Source organism: Macrotis lagotis, chromosome 7 (genome assembly GCF_037893015.1).
Source record: "Macrotis lagotis isolate mMagLag1 chromosome 7, bilby.v1.9.chrom.fasta, whole genome shotgun sequence".
In the NCBI taxonomy this organism is placed as follows: domain Eukaryota; kingdom Metazoa; phylum Chordata; class Mammalia; order Peramelemorphia; family Peramelidae; genus Macrotis; species Macrotis lagotis.
Window position 1 is genome coordinate 87,274,490 of NC_133664.1, and position 14,893 is coordinate 87,289,382.

The 14,893-nt window shown below is 38.9% G+C and overlaps 1 protein-coding gene across 1 annotated transcript in view; it reads left to right on the forward strand.

Moving 5' to 3' along the window:
* Positions 1-10,788: 10,788 nt before the first annotated feature.
* LMBR1 (limb development membrane protein 1) overlaps positions 10,789-14,893 on the forward strand; it is a 161,135-nt gene continuing 157,030 nt past the window's right edge. The window contains exon 1 of the mRNA XM_074193271.1: positions 10,789-11,004. Within this exon, the coding sequence (XP_074049372.1) occupies positions 10,939-11,004 (66 nt within the window). The 5' untranslated portion in view covers positions 10,789-10,938. The remainder of the gene's footprint in view (positions 11,005-14,893) is intronic.

A 14,893-nucleotide genomic window follows, 5' to 3' on the forward strand; every position in this document is an offset into this window, starting at 1 on the left:
TCCTTCCTTCCTTCCTTCCTTCCTTCCTTCCTTCCTTCCTTCCTTCCTTCCTTCCCTCCTTCCTTCCTTCCTTCCTTTTCTTTCTGCTCAAAACACTTTAAGGCATTCCTATTACATACTGAACAAAGTCTTAATTTTTTAGCTTTGTATTTAAAACACTCCACATCTGGAACCACCTTATCTTTTTGCCCTTAACTGACTCTAGGCTTCACCATATTTTCTATTATTATTATTATTATTATTGTTATTATTATTATTATTATTATTATTATTATTATTAGGGGTTTTTTGTAAGGAAATGGGGTTAAGTGACTTGCTCAAGGCCACACAGCCAGGTAATTATTAAGTGTCTGAGGCTGGATTTGAACTCAGGTACTTTATCCTCTGTGCCACCTAGCCGCCCCTTTCACTATTTTTTAAGCACCAGTCAAATTGAATTATTCATCATCTCTTATACATATCACATTTCTGCTTCAATTCTTTAGGTTATATCATTCCCTTTGCTAGAAATATCTTCTTTGGGAGACAGCATGGTACAGCGGGATTTGGGGTCAGAAGACCTGTGTTCAAATCCTTGTTTTGCCACTTCCTACCTGGGTGACCTCAAGCATGTCATTCGACTTTTCTTAGCATTGGTGTCCTCCATTATAAAATGAAGAGGTTGAACTAGATAACTCCTAAGGTTCCTTCCATCTCCAAATCTCTCATCCTCTGGTCCTCTTCATCCTTGTTTTTAAAATCCTGTCTATCCTTGACTGTCTAGATTGTCTTTATTCCTTTCAACTCCTGACTCTATCTGAATCCCTAAGGATCTTTGGTTCCTACCCCAGCTCTGGTTTTGTGATTTGGGACCAATCTTCCCCTTCTCATTTCCCCATGCCACCCACCCCTTTCCTCAGGAGGGATCTCTTCCTAGGCTAAATGATCTGGTATAATTTAATCACTAGTAGATTGAAGAGTGAAACGAAATTACAGAATTTGATAAGTAACAGCCACAACCAACATTACTGAAGAAATGGAGACAATAGAGTTTCTCAACATAAATACAGTATAATATGACAAATGATTATTGAAGAAATAGAAAAAAATAGGGTTTCTCAATAAGAATTTAGTATAATATAGCAACCAAAAAAGCTAATGTTGTCTTAACCTACATTAATGGAAGAGTAATGTCCAGAATGTGATTGTTTTCTGTTTTTTTTTTAGTTTTTGCAAGACAATGGGGTTAAGTGGCTTGCCCAAGGCCACACAGCTAGGTCATCATTAAGTGTCTGAGGCCGGATTTGAACTCAGGTACTCCTGACTCCAGGATGGGTGCTCTATCCACTGAGCCACCTGTGACATATATATATATATATATATATATATATATATATATATATATATATATATATATACATATATATACATACATATATGTATATATATACATATATATACACACACACACACACACATATATGATGGAACACTCTTGTTCTATTAGAAACAAGAAGGGATGGGAATTCAGGGAAGCATGAAAGGATTTGCATGAACTGATGCTGAGCAAGATGAGCAGAACCAGAAGAACATTGTACACCCCAACAGCAACATGGGAGTGATGATCAACCTTAATGGACTTGCTCATACCAACAGGGCAACAATCAGGCACAATTGTAGGGTATCTGCGATGGAGAATGCCATCTGTATCCTGAGAAAGAATTGTGGAGTTTGAACAAAGACCAAAGACTATTATCTTTAATTTTAAAAAAAGTTGTCTTATTGTATAATTCTGCTGTATCTCATATTATATGTTTCTTCCTTAAGAATATGATTTCTCAGGCAGCTAGGTGGCATAATGGATAAATGGATAATGGATAAAGCAACGGCCCTGGAGTCAGGAGTACCTGGGTTCATATCCGGTCTCAGACACTTAATGATGACCTAGCTGTGTGGCCTTGGGCAAGCCACTTAATCCCATTGCCTTGCAAAAACTAAAAAAAAAAAAACCTAAAAAAAATATGATTTCTCTCTCATCACATTCAGCTTAGATCAATGAATACTATGGGAATGATGTAAAGACTAACAAACTGCCTTCTGTGGGGGTGGGGGAAGGGAAGCATGATTGGGGGAAAAACTGTGAAACTCAAAATAAAACCTTTATTAAAAAAACTTGTTTTTACATGTAACTGGGGAAAAAGAAAATAAAATTAAAAAACACACTAATAATCAGAAAAAAAAGACATCTACTCTATCTTGTTCAGTTCTCTGTAAAACAGTTTAATAAAGCAGATATTATATACTCTGCTCCCCCTGTCTCAACCTCTTAGACCCTATCTCATCTTTCTAGGTCCCAGTTTCTTCTATTAATCCTTGTATGCCAAGGTTCCTAATATTCTCATTAGCCTGGTTTCACTCCTTGACAAACACACCATTTTGTCAATGTTCTTAAACCAATTAGAATTGGGCAAATCCGCACTAATAGAGTCTCTAGTATGGCAAGAGGTGTGTGAAACTGAGTGATAGAGGGTGGCATATTCTCTGAGATGGTAGCAATTTTTACATGCCCCCAACACTCTTAACTCCTCCTGGAATAAGAGCAATGTAAAACTTTTAATGTGAGTGTGGGTCTAATTGAGACTGGGGCTTTCCTATTGAACAGGATCATTTATATGGCTGGCAGTGACACCTGGTGGTTAAATATATACAAAGTAAATGGGAAATAAGTTAGGTGGGGGAGAGCCTTAACAACTAAGAGGCCATGGAAAAGTCTCCTAGAAAAAAAAAGAGGAACTATGCCTTGGAAAAAAGATAAATATTCCAAGAGTTAGAGGCAAAATCATTCCAAGCATAAGGTACAATGGAAGATGGAATTTTGTATATGGAGAATAATAATTACCAAGTAATAGGTAAGGCAGACAAGAATGCACACCTGAGTTGGTACAACTTTTGGGGGGGCTTTTACTCCCATTTCATGAAATAATATCAGTCAGTTCTTTTTCCTGTCAATATGTCTCTGTTCTCTCTGACTAGTTGACCAACCTCTTTCCTCTAGGAAATTGAAATTTTCTGGATATGATTATTCTTTCATCTGTCCAGTTTTGTGAAACTGTTTCTTGCAAAGCAGATCTGTTATGACTATTATAATCATTAAGCTGACAAGTTTCTCTTCTGACTTTTCTACTTTCCATGAAAAAGAAGTGATATGCAGATAAAAGCAGATGAATCTGGTGTATAGAAACTGTCCTATATTGTGGAATAATCCAAGATATTAAAGTATTAATTCAATTGTCCTTAACTAGAAAAAGTAGGTTAAGGGACAACTAGGTAAAGTAGTGGATACAGCACTGACCCTTAGAATAAGGAGGGCCTGAATTCAAATCTGACCTCAGAGTCTAGCTATGTGATCTGGGCAAATAATACCAATTGCCTCAAAAAAAAAACCAAAAACAAAAAAAGAAAATTAAAAAAATAGATGATTAGTACAGGTCAAAAAAGCATTGCTGAGTAAGGTTGAATGAGTTTAAAGTATATACACATGTCTTAGGGAAGCACTGCTTTCAGCTCTGTCCCTTTGGACATGGGGAGGTTCATTCATCATTTATTCATTCACTAGGGGTTTTGAGGAAGGCTAAAGTTATAATTTCTCACTGTTCTTTAGGTATAGAAATGTTGACATTTGAAAGAATGAGAAAACCTAGCGATTGTTAGTGATCTGGAAGGTAATGAAGGTTTTGAACTTTAAGATAAACCTGGAAGGAGCTTAGTTTCAGAGGGAGGACTTTTTCAAGGAGGACACTGTGTTGGAACAAAAAGAGCATTTCCTCGAAAGATAGGTAATTTGTCTTTTACTTCCAGTTCTGTCACTTTGGAGTAGCATGGACTTAGACATATAATTATGTCTCTTTGGGACTCAGTTTTGTCATCTGTAAAATGAGATCAGGAATCTTTAAGGTTATTTCTGGTTCTAAAATTCCATGATTACTCTAGCTGCATGTTATGTTTCTTCCCTCCCTCCCTTCTCTCCTTTCCTTCCTCCCTTTCCTTCTTTGCCCTTCCCTTTCCTCCTTCTCTCTCTGCTTTCCTTCCTTACTCCTTTCCTTCCTATTTATCTTCCTGCCATTCCTTCCCCACCTCTGTGGAACTAGAATAGGTGAATCAGAATGAGTATTCCTTTTTATGCTTTTACTCCCCCATCCCCCAATTTATGTTGTGATAGTGGGGAATATAAAGTGGAAAGTTATAGCCTAGAATTTGATATATGGCTGAATTACTAGCAGACAATAAAAAACTGATAGAGATCAACCTGCAGTAAATTTAATGTCTACTTATGATATTGCCTCCAGAAATAGTGCTAAATTGTCTCTTAGTTCACTTAAGACCAAACAGTATCTTGTTTAATTGCTTAGAAAGCAAAATACAATGTAGTATGTGATGATGAGCAGGTATTAGCTATCCAAAACAATGGTTGTTAGGGAAAAATATTAGATGCTCAATTTTCCATGAACCTGAAGATGAGTTGGTTGTATTAAGATTATTAAGTCTTTAGTCACTCATAAAGAAGGAGAAAAGGGAGAGGGAATGACAGTTGCTATGTGATAACTCACTTTGCTTTGCTATGTGTAGCAGAGACTAAAAGTGTCTCTAGAGCTGGTAGGATTACCCAGTTCTTCTAGATGTTCTGGGAAATAGCTTTGCCCTGTGGGAAGATGGATGATGAATGAATAATAAGGGGGTGGGGTGCTCTCCAAAATCTTAAGACTCAATGGCAGGTATAGATGTGAGAAGGGGATAATATGTTGGGGGGAAAAGAGGGCAGATAACAGATTTTTCACAAGCCTATATGTGACTGGAGACAGACTTCCTTGGTTGGTAGAAAGTGGGGTTCCCATTAATACTCTCCTCCCCTCCTGCCAAGATGTGGGATTATAGTCGAGTACAAATGAAGGCTGAAGGATAATAGAAATTTTATGGAAGACTTGTCTCAACATGGATCAGTTTAGAAATTTGATCTTCTAGGAAAAGGGGTGATGATCATTATCTGCTGGAGCAGAGGTTTCTAAAGTGGGAATTATTGATTGACCCCAAAGGGGTGAGGGATTGACTAATCAAAGAGAGGGAAGCTGGGTTACACTTTTTCTTCCCCTTAGCCAACTAAGAGTTTATCTCCCAAACAATTATACAAAATATATTTCGACACTCCCTGCCGCCACTTGCCCCTGCCTTCCCCACATCTGACCTTCAGTGACTATAGCAGGGCCCTTCTGGGAAGGATTGAAATAGCTTTAATCTGGTCTCTAATTTCCCCAAACCTCTTCTTCCATAACCACAGTGGCTAACTCTGTGCTCTGGAAATGGAGCAGGTGAAAAAAAAACCTCTCCCTTTAAAATTTTTCCATGAAAATGAGTAAAATATGACGAACAGGCATAATAGAGAAAAATTACATTCTTTTCCCCTCTCAACCTACTCTTCTTTTGAGTTTCAATCTCCATCTTCATCCTTGACTCCTCCCTTAGTTGAAATTACTGTCTTCAGGTAACTGTTGATCTTTTAATTGACAATTTTGATGGTCATTTTTAAGAAAAAAATTATTCTAAACAAACATGAAATAAAATAAACATTTTCATTTACAATGTAGAATAGCTAATGAGGATTGCATGGGAAACTGTGACTATTATGTATAGCTTTCTTTTGTTTTAAAGTATATAACAAATTCAGTTATGTTCAAAGCTATCCTGATTCATGTTTCTTTCTGAACTTCTGCCTACTCTTGTGCATCTAAAAATACTTAAAAATTTTCTAATTTTTATTTTTTTGCAATATTATTGCTAGCCCTCATCATTAATTCCTCCATTAATGAAAATAGACTTGTAAAAAATATGCACAATTAAGCAAAACAAATCTATACATTAGCCATATCTGAAAATGTCCCATTCTGTATCTTAAGACTATTACCTTTGTCTTAACTATGTAGAATGTTTCATTATTCATCCTTAGTTTTTGCTGCTTATTTCATTGATTACATTTTAAAGTCTTTCAAAAAATTTTTTTTACATTTGTTATAGTATAAAATAGTTCTTTGGACTGCTGACTTCACTCTAAATCAATTTTCATAAGTTTTCTCATGTTTCTCTAAAACTGGCCCCTTTGTAATTTTTTACAGTGTAATAATAATCTATTATATTTATATATCATAATTTGTTTAGCCTTTCCCCCGTTGCTGAATATACTCTCTTAGTTTTCAGTTCTTGCTACAAATCTTGCTATGAATATGTTTGCATATATGAGTCTTTTCCTCTTTTTTTTAATCCTATTGCTAGATCAAAAGGAATGCATTATTGAGTAACTTTTGAGGTATAGCTTCAAATTATTTTCAAGAAAGTCTAGACCAATTCACAGCTCCACCAAGACTGCATTAGTGTTCCTGTCTTCCAAAAGGCCTTTCCACAATTGTCATTTTCCTTTGTTGTCACCTTTGCCAATTTGATGGGTCTGAGGTGACTCCTCAAAGTCCTATACATATATAATGCTCCTCTTTCTCCTGAACTCTAATCCTATATAATACACTACCTATTGTACATTTCAAACTTTATGTCTCTTAGTTACTTCAAACTGAATACACCTAAATTAGAACTCAAAAGCTTTTCCCCCAAATGCAACCCTCTTAAAGTTTCCTAGTTTCTGGGGAGCACTCAACATTCTTCAAGTCATCCATATTTTCATTTTAATCACTGATTCTTTTTTAAAAATTCAATTTTATTTTCAGGTCCATAGTTTCATCCTTCTTCCTCTTTCCCTTTCCCCTGCAAGAGAAATAAAACCCAGTACAAATATGCAAGGTAAATTTATACTTAGTCACATCCAAAAATAAAGTTTCATTATGAACTCTTGCATCTATCATTTCTCTATCTGGAGGAGGATACCATGTTTCATCATGAGTGAGTCCTCTGGAAATTTGATCGTATTGATTAGAGTTCTTCAAGAGTTCAAAGTTGTCTTTACCATATTGTTGTTACTGATAAGAATTTCGCAATTCATTTTCCATCAGATACAGCCTCCACTCTAGTTCAGAACCTCTTTACCACTTTGCTTGAATTATTGTTATAGTTTGCTCACTGTTCTCTCTACTTCTGGTCTCTCTCCATATAGCTCCCAAACTTATTTATTTATTTATTTTAGGTTTTTTTTTTTTTTTTTTTGCAAGGCAAATGGGGTTAAGTGGCTTGCCCAAGGCCACACAGCTAGGTAATTATTAAGTGTCTGAGACCGGATTTGAACCCAGGTAGTCCTGACTCCAGGGCCGGTGCTTTATCCACTGCGCCACCTAGCCGCCCCTCAAATTTATTTTTTAAAGCAAAAAATCACACCGTGTTACTTTCCTTTTTTTTTTTTTTTGATTTTTGCAAGGCAATTGGGTCAAGTGACTTGCCCAAGGTTGCATAGTTGAACTCAGAACCTCCTGACTCCTGGGCCAGTGCTCTATCCACTGCCATCGAGCTGCACCTACTTTATTTCTTAATAGACTCTAGTGACTTTCTTTGACTCTAGGTTCAACTATTTCATCTTTATTTTCTCTTTTAAATATCCTTTTTGTAGTATAAACATAGAAGTAAATGGATAAATAATAACAATTGTGGATAAATAATTACATATATTAAAAGTGAGTATGTAGAATTATTTTGACAGTCATGACTGATAAAACTAATTTGAGGACCACTGTGTTGCAGAACAATTGAACTGCTAAGTAGTTCAGCAGACATTCACCATCTGCAGGAGTAGAGCTAAAGTGCAGAGAATATTTAGCACAAAGCTAAGCAACAGAAACCAAAAGGTGATGAAAGCAGAACCCCCAAACCATGTGAGTTAAGTCTTTAGAACACTAATTGTTTCCAAACATTTTTAGTCATGATCCTTTTCAGTAAATGATTTGTCTCTCCTTGTTGGGTATGTAGGTAAGAGATGGGGAATGTCTTCATGACACCTAGGCAAAAGTGTGAGGGACCCAAGGGAGACTAAATGGAAATGTGGAGTTGTAATGGGTGAAGAACTGATATATGATATTTTCCCATGTTTGAGACACACCCTTTTTTGAAAAATTGGGAGCATCTTATACAGTGCTTGTAGATTTTTTTTAACTTGCATTTCCTGATTTTTTGAGCTTGTCTTTGTTTCACATGTTACCTGTACATTAGGTTACATTTTGCCACGTTCTGCCCAGAAATGGCTCAGAAAATAATTTTGTCCAGTGCTGAATTCCAGTTCAAATTGATTCAGTTTCCAAAAGTGAATGGAAATTGTGCTGCTGAACTCCAGTTTGGTCCTCCTCCAAATGAGAAATACAATCCAAGACTGGCTACCAGAAGAAAAAGCCCAACTGAAAAATGCCACAGCAGAAGGCCATGAGAGGCAAGGCAACCAAATGGCTTTGAGTTAGAGAGGGAATGGAAGACATGGATGGAAGAGTAAGGGGCCATCTGCAAAGATGGTTCAGCAGGAGGCAATTAGAATTGCTGATGAAAAGACTAATTTCAAAGAAGGACACAATTGGTGCTTCAGGTTCATGAAATGGAATGGACTAAGCATGCATCCACACCCCCAAAATATGCCTAAAAGTTATGAGCAGGTGGTCCTTGAATTTCATGATGAATAACTTTATGAAATATATATATGTATATTCAAATCTCGGGCCCCCAAATTAAGGTATGGCTTATGCATGGGGAAATATGGGAGTTATGTTGGAGCCAAACCTCTGTCCCAGGAAAAGGTGAGAACACAGTCCCACCTTCTAACCGTCTGATTGATTGATCTTGTAGCCACCAGGTCATGCTTCACTTCCCATTTTGGAATTTTATTATGTGACTTAAAATTCCCAGCTTTAGCCTAGTTGCAGTTTGCTGGCAGCCCTTCCAGGATTTGGGTCAGGAAGGCCACAATGGCAGCTCTATTTTCTTCTTCTGATGACAAAAGGATGAAAAGGGAGAGTGAAATGGAGATTATGAATCCTGGCGATTAAAACAGTGGCAGTACCTTCCAAAGAAATGGGAAAATTAAGAAGAGGGGTGGATGTAGGAGAGAAAATGAAGTTTGTTTCAGGTGTCTTAAGTTTCAAATACCAGTATTCAGGGACTAGAGTTGAGGAATAAGATCAAGTTTTAATATATATATATATATATGTTTGCATGGAAATGACAGTTGAGCTCAAGAGAGAAACTAGGTAGAAGAGAGTAATAGAAAGGCCTAGGGCCAAACCCTGGATTACTCCCACGCATAGGGGACAAGACAGGAATGATGATCTGTAAAGAAGACAAAGGATTTCATACAGGATATACAGGTCATACAGGTAGGAAGAGAACCATGACCCAGCAGTGTCCTGAAACTCAAGGAGGAGAGAGTATCTAGATTTAGGAGGGGACTGTCAAGTGTCATATGCTGCAGAAAAGGCATGAATTTTGAAAAAAAAGGCCACTGGTTTGAATACTAAATTACTGATGATTATGGAGCCATCAGTTTTATTTCAGCCTTCAGGATTGAATCCAGATTGCACAAGAGTCGAGTAGGAGGTGAAAAAGTGGAAGCAATAAGTTAAATAGCCTTTTCATTTACATTCCTGCAGCCATTGTGCATACTGTACTCCGAATTCTGCTTTTTTTTATTTGGCATCCTTTCCTACAAATCTTCCATGTTTTCCTGAATCTCTCATTCATTTTTTTTTTCCTGCACGGAAATATTCCAGCGCATCCACATTTCACAGTTTGTTGATTCATTCACCAGCTTTATTTCTGGTTCTGTTACCACATAAAACGGGGCTCTATTTTGGTCCGTGCAAGGCCTCATTTTTACAGAAAACAAGAAGAGAGGGGCAAAGGGAGTGACAGCTGATTTGACAAATTTATAAAATTTATAATAATAAATTTATAATAATAAATTATAAAATTTATAATAATAAATAAATTTATAATAATAATTTATAAAATTTACAATAAATTCATAATAATTTATAAAATTTATAATAAATTTATAATAATAATTTATAAAATTTATAATAATAAATTTATAATAATAATTTATAAAATTTATAATAATAAATTTATAATAATAATTTATAAAATTTATAATAATAAATTTATAATAATAATTTATAAAATTTATAATAATAAATTTATAATAATAAATAAATTTGACAGTTAGATTTGGTGAAAGGAGGCGGTGGGTGACCTTGGACAAGATGGTCAGGGTGGAGTATGCTTGCGGCTCTCCACCTTGTCCATCTTCGCCTGGGATACGATGATTTAATTTTGGACTTATTTGGTTAAAATTCTCACACCTCCGGGGTCCAGAAATGCACCCCGTCTTTATCGGCCCCCCAGCCCCCCGGACGCGCGGGCTGGCGGGGGCTCTGGGGATGCGGGTCTCGACCTCTCACCCACTTTGTCCCGGGGACCCACCCACAAGGCCTCGGGGCCCAGACAAAGGCGGCGATGGGGGTGCGGGGGTGCGGGCGGCGGCCTCGGAGGCGGGATCCGTGCTGGGGGCGCCTTCCAGCCTAGGGGAGGGGGTGCGCGCTACGGCTCTCACCCTTGACCTTCCATGAGTCAGAGGCGGGGCGCAACCCCCTCCAGCGAGGCTCGACCACGCCCCCCGCCCCGCCCCCGCCGGCCCCGCCCCCGGCCCTTTGATCTTCCCCCTCGGTTCCGCGCTTTCCCCGGAAGGAGGCGGCGCGTGTGGGTGACGCGCACGCGCGGGCCCCGCCCCGAAGGGGAGGAGCCAAGTGGCGCCGCTCTCCCCCCGCCCCCCTCCCCCGAGCACGAGCGGCTTCCGCGGCGGCGGCGGCGGCGGTTGTTGTCGTCGCGCCCGCGCCCGCAGCGCCCGCTCCTCGGCCTCCAGCCCCGGCCCCCGGGCGGGCGATGCTGCCGCGGTGCCGGCGGATCCGGGCGGCGGAGCGGAGGGCATGAAGGAGGATGGAAGGGGAGGACGAGGTGTCCCTCCGGGAGCAGCACTTCCACAGCCAAGTGCGGGAGTCCACGGTGAGTGCGGGCGCTGCCACCTGCTCGGCTCGGCCTCCGCCGCGCCCGCGGGCCTCCCCGCAGCCCTGGCACCCGGGGCCTGGCCGCCGGGGCTGCTTGCCGGCCCACCTGCCCGTGTGCGCCCGGCGCCCAGGGTCTCCCCGGCCCCCCGCAAACATCGGCCGCGGCCCTGGCGGGGCGCCCCCCAGGCCTTCAGAACTGCCGCTGTCCGGGGCCCCCGGAGCCCCGAAAAGCACAAAGAAGGGACACCTGTTTCCTGAGGGAATCGTGTGGGTCGAAATGCAGCGGTCACAATATTTTCTTAAAAAAATACCCTCGAAGGAAGATTGTAAATGGAAGAGAAAAAAAGGAATTCTAGGACTTAACAGCTCTACGTCTCGTTTTTTTGGTCCAAATAAGCAAAGATCAGTTTTGGTCCATAAATTGTAGTGTTATAGATCCTTACACAAAACTTAAAATAATTTGCATGGATTTTCCATAGTTCTTTGGTGAACTTATGTTTTTGAATAGTAGACTTGAAAATAATACACCAGATTTCTGTTAGTTTTATTCCCCTTTAAGTTTTTTTTAAGGCCATGATATTTTCTGATTTTCATGTTAGTAATTTTTTTGTGTGTGTGTTTTTTTTTAAGGCAGTGTGGGTAAAGTGGCTTGCTCAAGGCCACACAGCTATGTCATTTTTTTTTATTTTTATTTTTTTAGGTTTTTTTGCAAGGCAAACGGGGTTAAGTGGCTTGCCCAAGGCCACACAGCTAGGTCATTATTAAGTGTCTGAGGTTGGATTTGAACCCAGGTACTCCTGACTCCAGGGCCGCCCCGCTATGTCATTATTAAGTGTGTCTGAGGTCAAACTTGAACTCAGGTCCTCCTGACTCCAGGGCCGGTGCTCTGTCCACTGCACCATCTAGCCGCCCCTAGGTTAGTTATTTCTATAACACTACAATCCTTGTTGGAGCTTCACAACTCTGGGGGATGGGAGCTTTACATTTTATAAAACTGAGGCCTGGAGAAATGAAATGATTCCTTTAGAAAGGCTGACAAAAGTGGAATGGATTATTTTTACGGTACAGTGAGCTGGTCTTCCCTGGAGGCTTTCAAGGAAAGATTGGATGACCCTTTGTTGGGATGTCCCAAAGGGGATAATCTGTTCAATTTTAGGAACTCTGGTTTCTGTGACTTAAGTGACTTGGTCTGAGTCTACACTGATTCTGAGTCCACTATTCTTTCCACTATAATACAAGGCTGTTCCTGATAAATGATATCTGAATTTGTTTAGCAGTTGTTGCAAGTTTTAAATGTTTATGTCCCCTATTGAGTGCAGGGTCTCATGGTTTGAAAGTGAACTTGGGTGGGTTATGCCAGAGTATCAGCAACTTGGACAGGCTGCAAAGGTTTGGAAATCATAGGATTTGAACTGAAAGACCTCAGAGGTCATGTAGTACAACCCCTTGATTTTGTGAGAGTTACTTAGCTGGTTACCTGGGTCCCTGTGACACTGTTCCATCATGCCTCCTATCAGGCTGGAAGTTTGGCTTTTTTCAGTAAGCAATGGGAGTCCTTTTGTAGTATAGCAATAATTTCTTCCTTCTCCCTCTCCTCCTCCTCCATCTCTCTGTTTCCCTCTCCCTCTTTCTCTTCTTTATTCCCTTCCTCTTCTCTGTTAAATAATTTGCCTAGGACCACACTAATGTCTGAGATTAGATTTGAATTCAGGTCCTTCTGACTTGAGGGACGATTCTCTATTTGCCTACCTGCCCTTAGCAATAACTCCTTATGTGATTTCTGTTCCCTGAAATCTATTGTCTTAAGAAGGCTGCAGAGGTTAAAAAAGTTTAAAAAGATAACAAAGTTAAAAGAATGGGGGCATGGAGGGGAATAAAAAAAGGGAAGTGCTCAGTATGGCTGATGAGTGCTAGGATATATTTTGCCTAGAGAGATTTAATTTCTTAGGGAAAAGCTCTAGTTCAATAGGGAGGCTAATTGGTCTTGGGGGACAGCACCTTGGTTGATGCAATTTATGATTCCTTCTTGGCAAGGAAAATGCAAACAATATACCCTTTTAATTTTTTGTCTTTTTTTTTTTTTTATTTGTTTTTGGCAAGGCAGTGGGGTTAAGTGGCTTGCCCAAGGCCACACAGCTAGGTAATTATTAGTGTCTGAGAGCAGATTTGAACCCAGGTACTCCTGACTCCAGGGCTGGTGCTCTCTCCACTGCACCACCTAGCCGCCCCATACCCTTACTTTTAATAAATTCTGCAGAGAAGGAATCTTTGAGAATTATCATTTAGCTTACAGTTTATACCTAGTAATTATGGAAAATAATCTTGGTTCCTGCACTGGTGCTGATGTACTCATCCCGAAAGAACATTTTCTTCTTCTTCTCTTTAAACCTGTTATTTAGAGGATCAAATCCAAACCCCTTAGTTTGATATTGATAGTACTTCATACCTTAGTTTCTACCTTCCTTGCCAGCCCTAAATCACTCTTCTTCCTTGCTCATCTTTTAAGATTTAGTTTAAATAAAATCTATAAAGTATTCTGTATATAGCCTAAAGTGATATGTCCTTCCCAATTCCTTTAGTATTTATTGACTATAATATTCATAATGCATTTAATTATACTGCCTTGTCATAGCTCTTGTATTTGTTTATTGGGGTGTGTGTGTGTGTGTGTGTGTGTGTGTGTGTTTGGCCTGTCCCATGATTTCAGTGGAATAAAGAACTTTAGGTTTCTTCAGTGATGCAGTTTTCAATTCTAACTTAAAATCTTAGAGAATTGCTTCAGGCTCTGAGAGGTTTAAATGACTAGTCCCATAGGTTGTGTCATCTGCAGCAGAAATATTAAACTCTTGGCCTACTGGTTGCAAGTAGCTTCTCTCAAAATTCCAAAGTGCAGCAGGAACCAGATTAAAATGTAAATTGGGAAATATTTAGCAAAATAAAGAAAATTACAGCAGAACATAGAAAATGTTAATTTATTGTTTTCTGGGTCATTGTGCTGCCTATAGGGATTCATTTCTTTTTAATACTGTTGGTTTGTCTGCCAGCTAAAGGCTACCTCCTAGCATATACATCAATTTTTTTTCAAGGCAATGGGGTTAAGTGACTTGTCCAAGGTCACACAACTAGGTAATTAAGTGTCTGAGGTCTGATTTGAACTTAGATCCTCCTGACTCCAGGACCTGTGCTCTGTCTACTTCGTCACCTAGCTGCCCCCATATACAGCAAATATTACACAATTGGGAATATAAAGTAAAAAATTGCACATTACCTTGTGATATAGTTATCAATCTCACACCAATGCTAGACTTTCCACATTATGTTCATTTATTTGTTTTCTGTGGGCATGACTATCTCTATGACTGTCAAGTTCTGTCTTTTTTACTTGTTATATTATGGCACTTAGAAACCAGCATTTAGATATACTTTTTCTATGTGTATTTCCTTTGTAGTTTAAATATTTTATTTTTTTCAGTTACCTGTAAAAAAAATTTTAGCATTCATTTTTTGAAGTCTGAATTCCAAATTTTTTTTCCTTTTCTCCATTTATCCCTCATTAGTTAAGGCAAGCAGTTTGCTATGGGTATATATATATATATATATACATATACATATATACATACAAAACATTTCTATATTAATAATGTTGTGAAAAAAACACAGACCAAAAAAATAGCCCAAGCAAACTAAAGTTAAAAAAGTATGTTTCTATCTGCATTCGGACTGCATCAGTTCATTCTCTGGAGAGGTATAGTGTTTTTCATCATAAATTCTTTGGAATCTTGAATATTAAATTACTTCCTTTTGCATCAGTTCAAGTCTCTCCAGGTTTTTCTGAAAGCATTGTGCTCCCCATTTCTTGTAGCAGAGTTTAGTATTCCATCAGAATC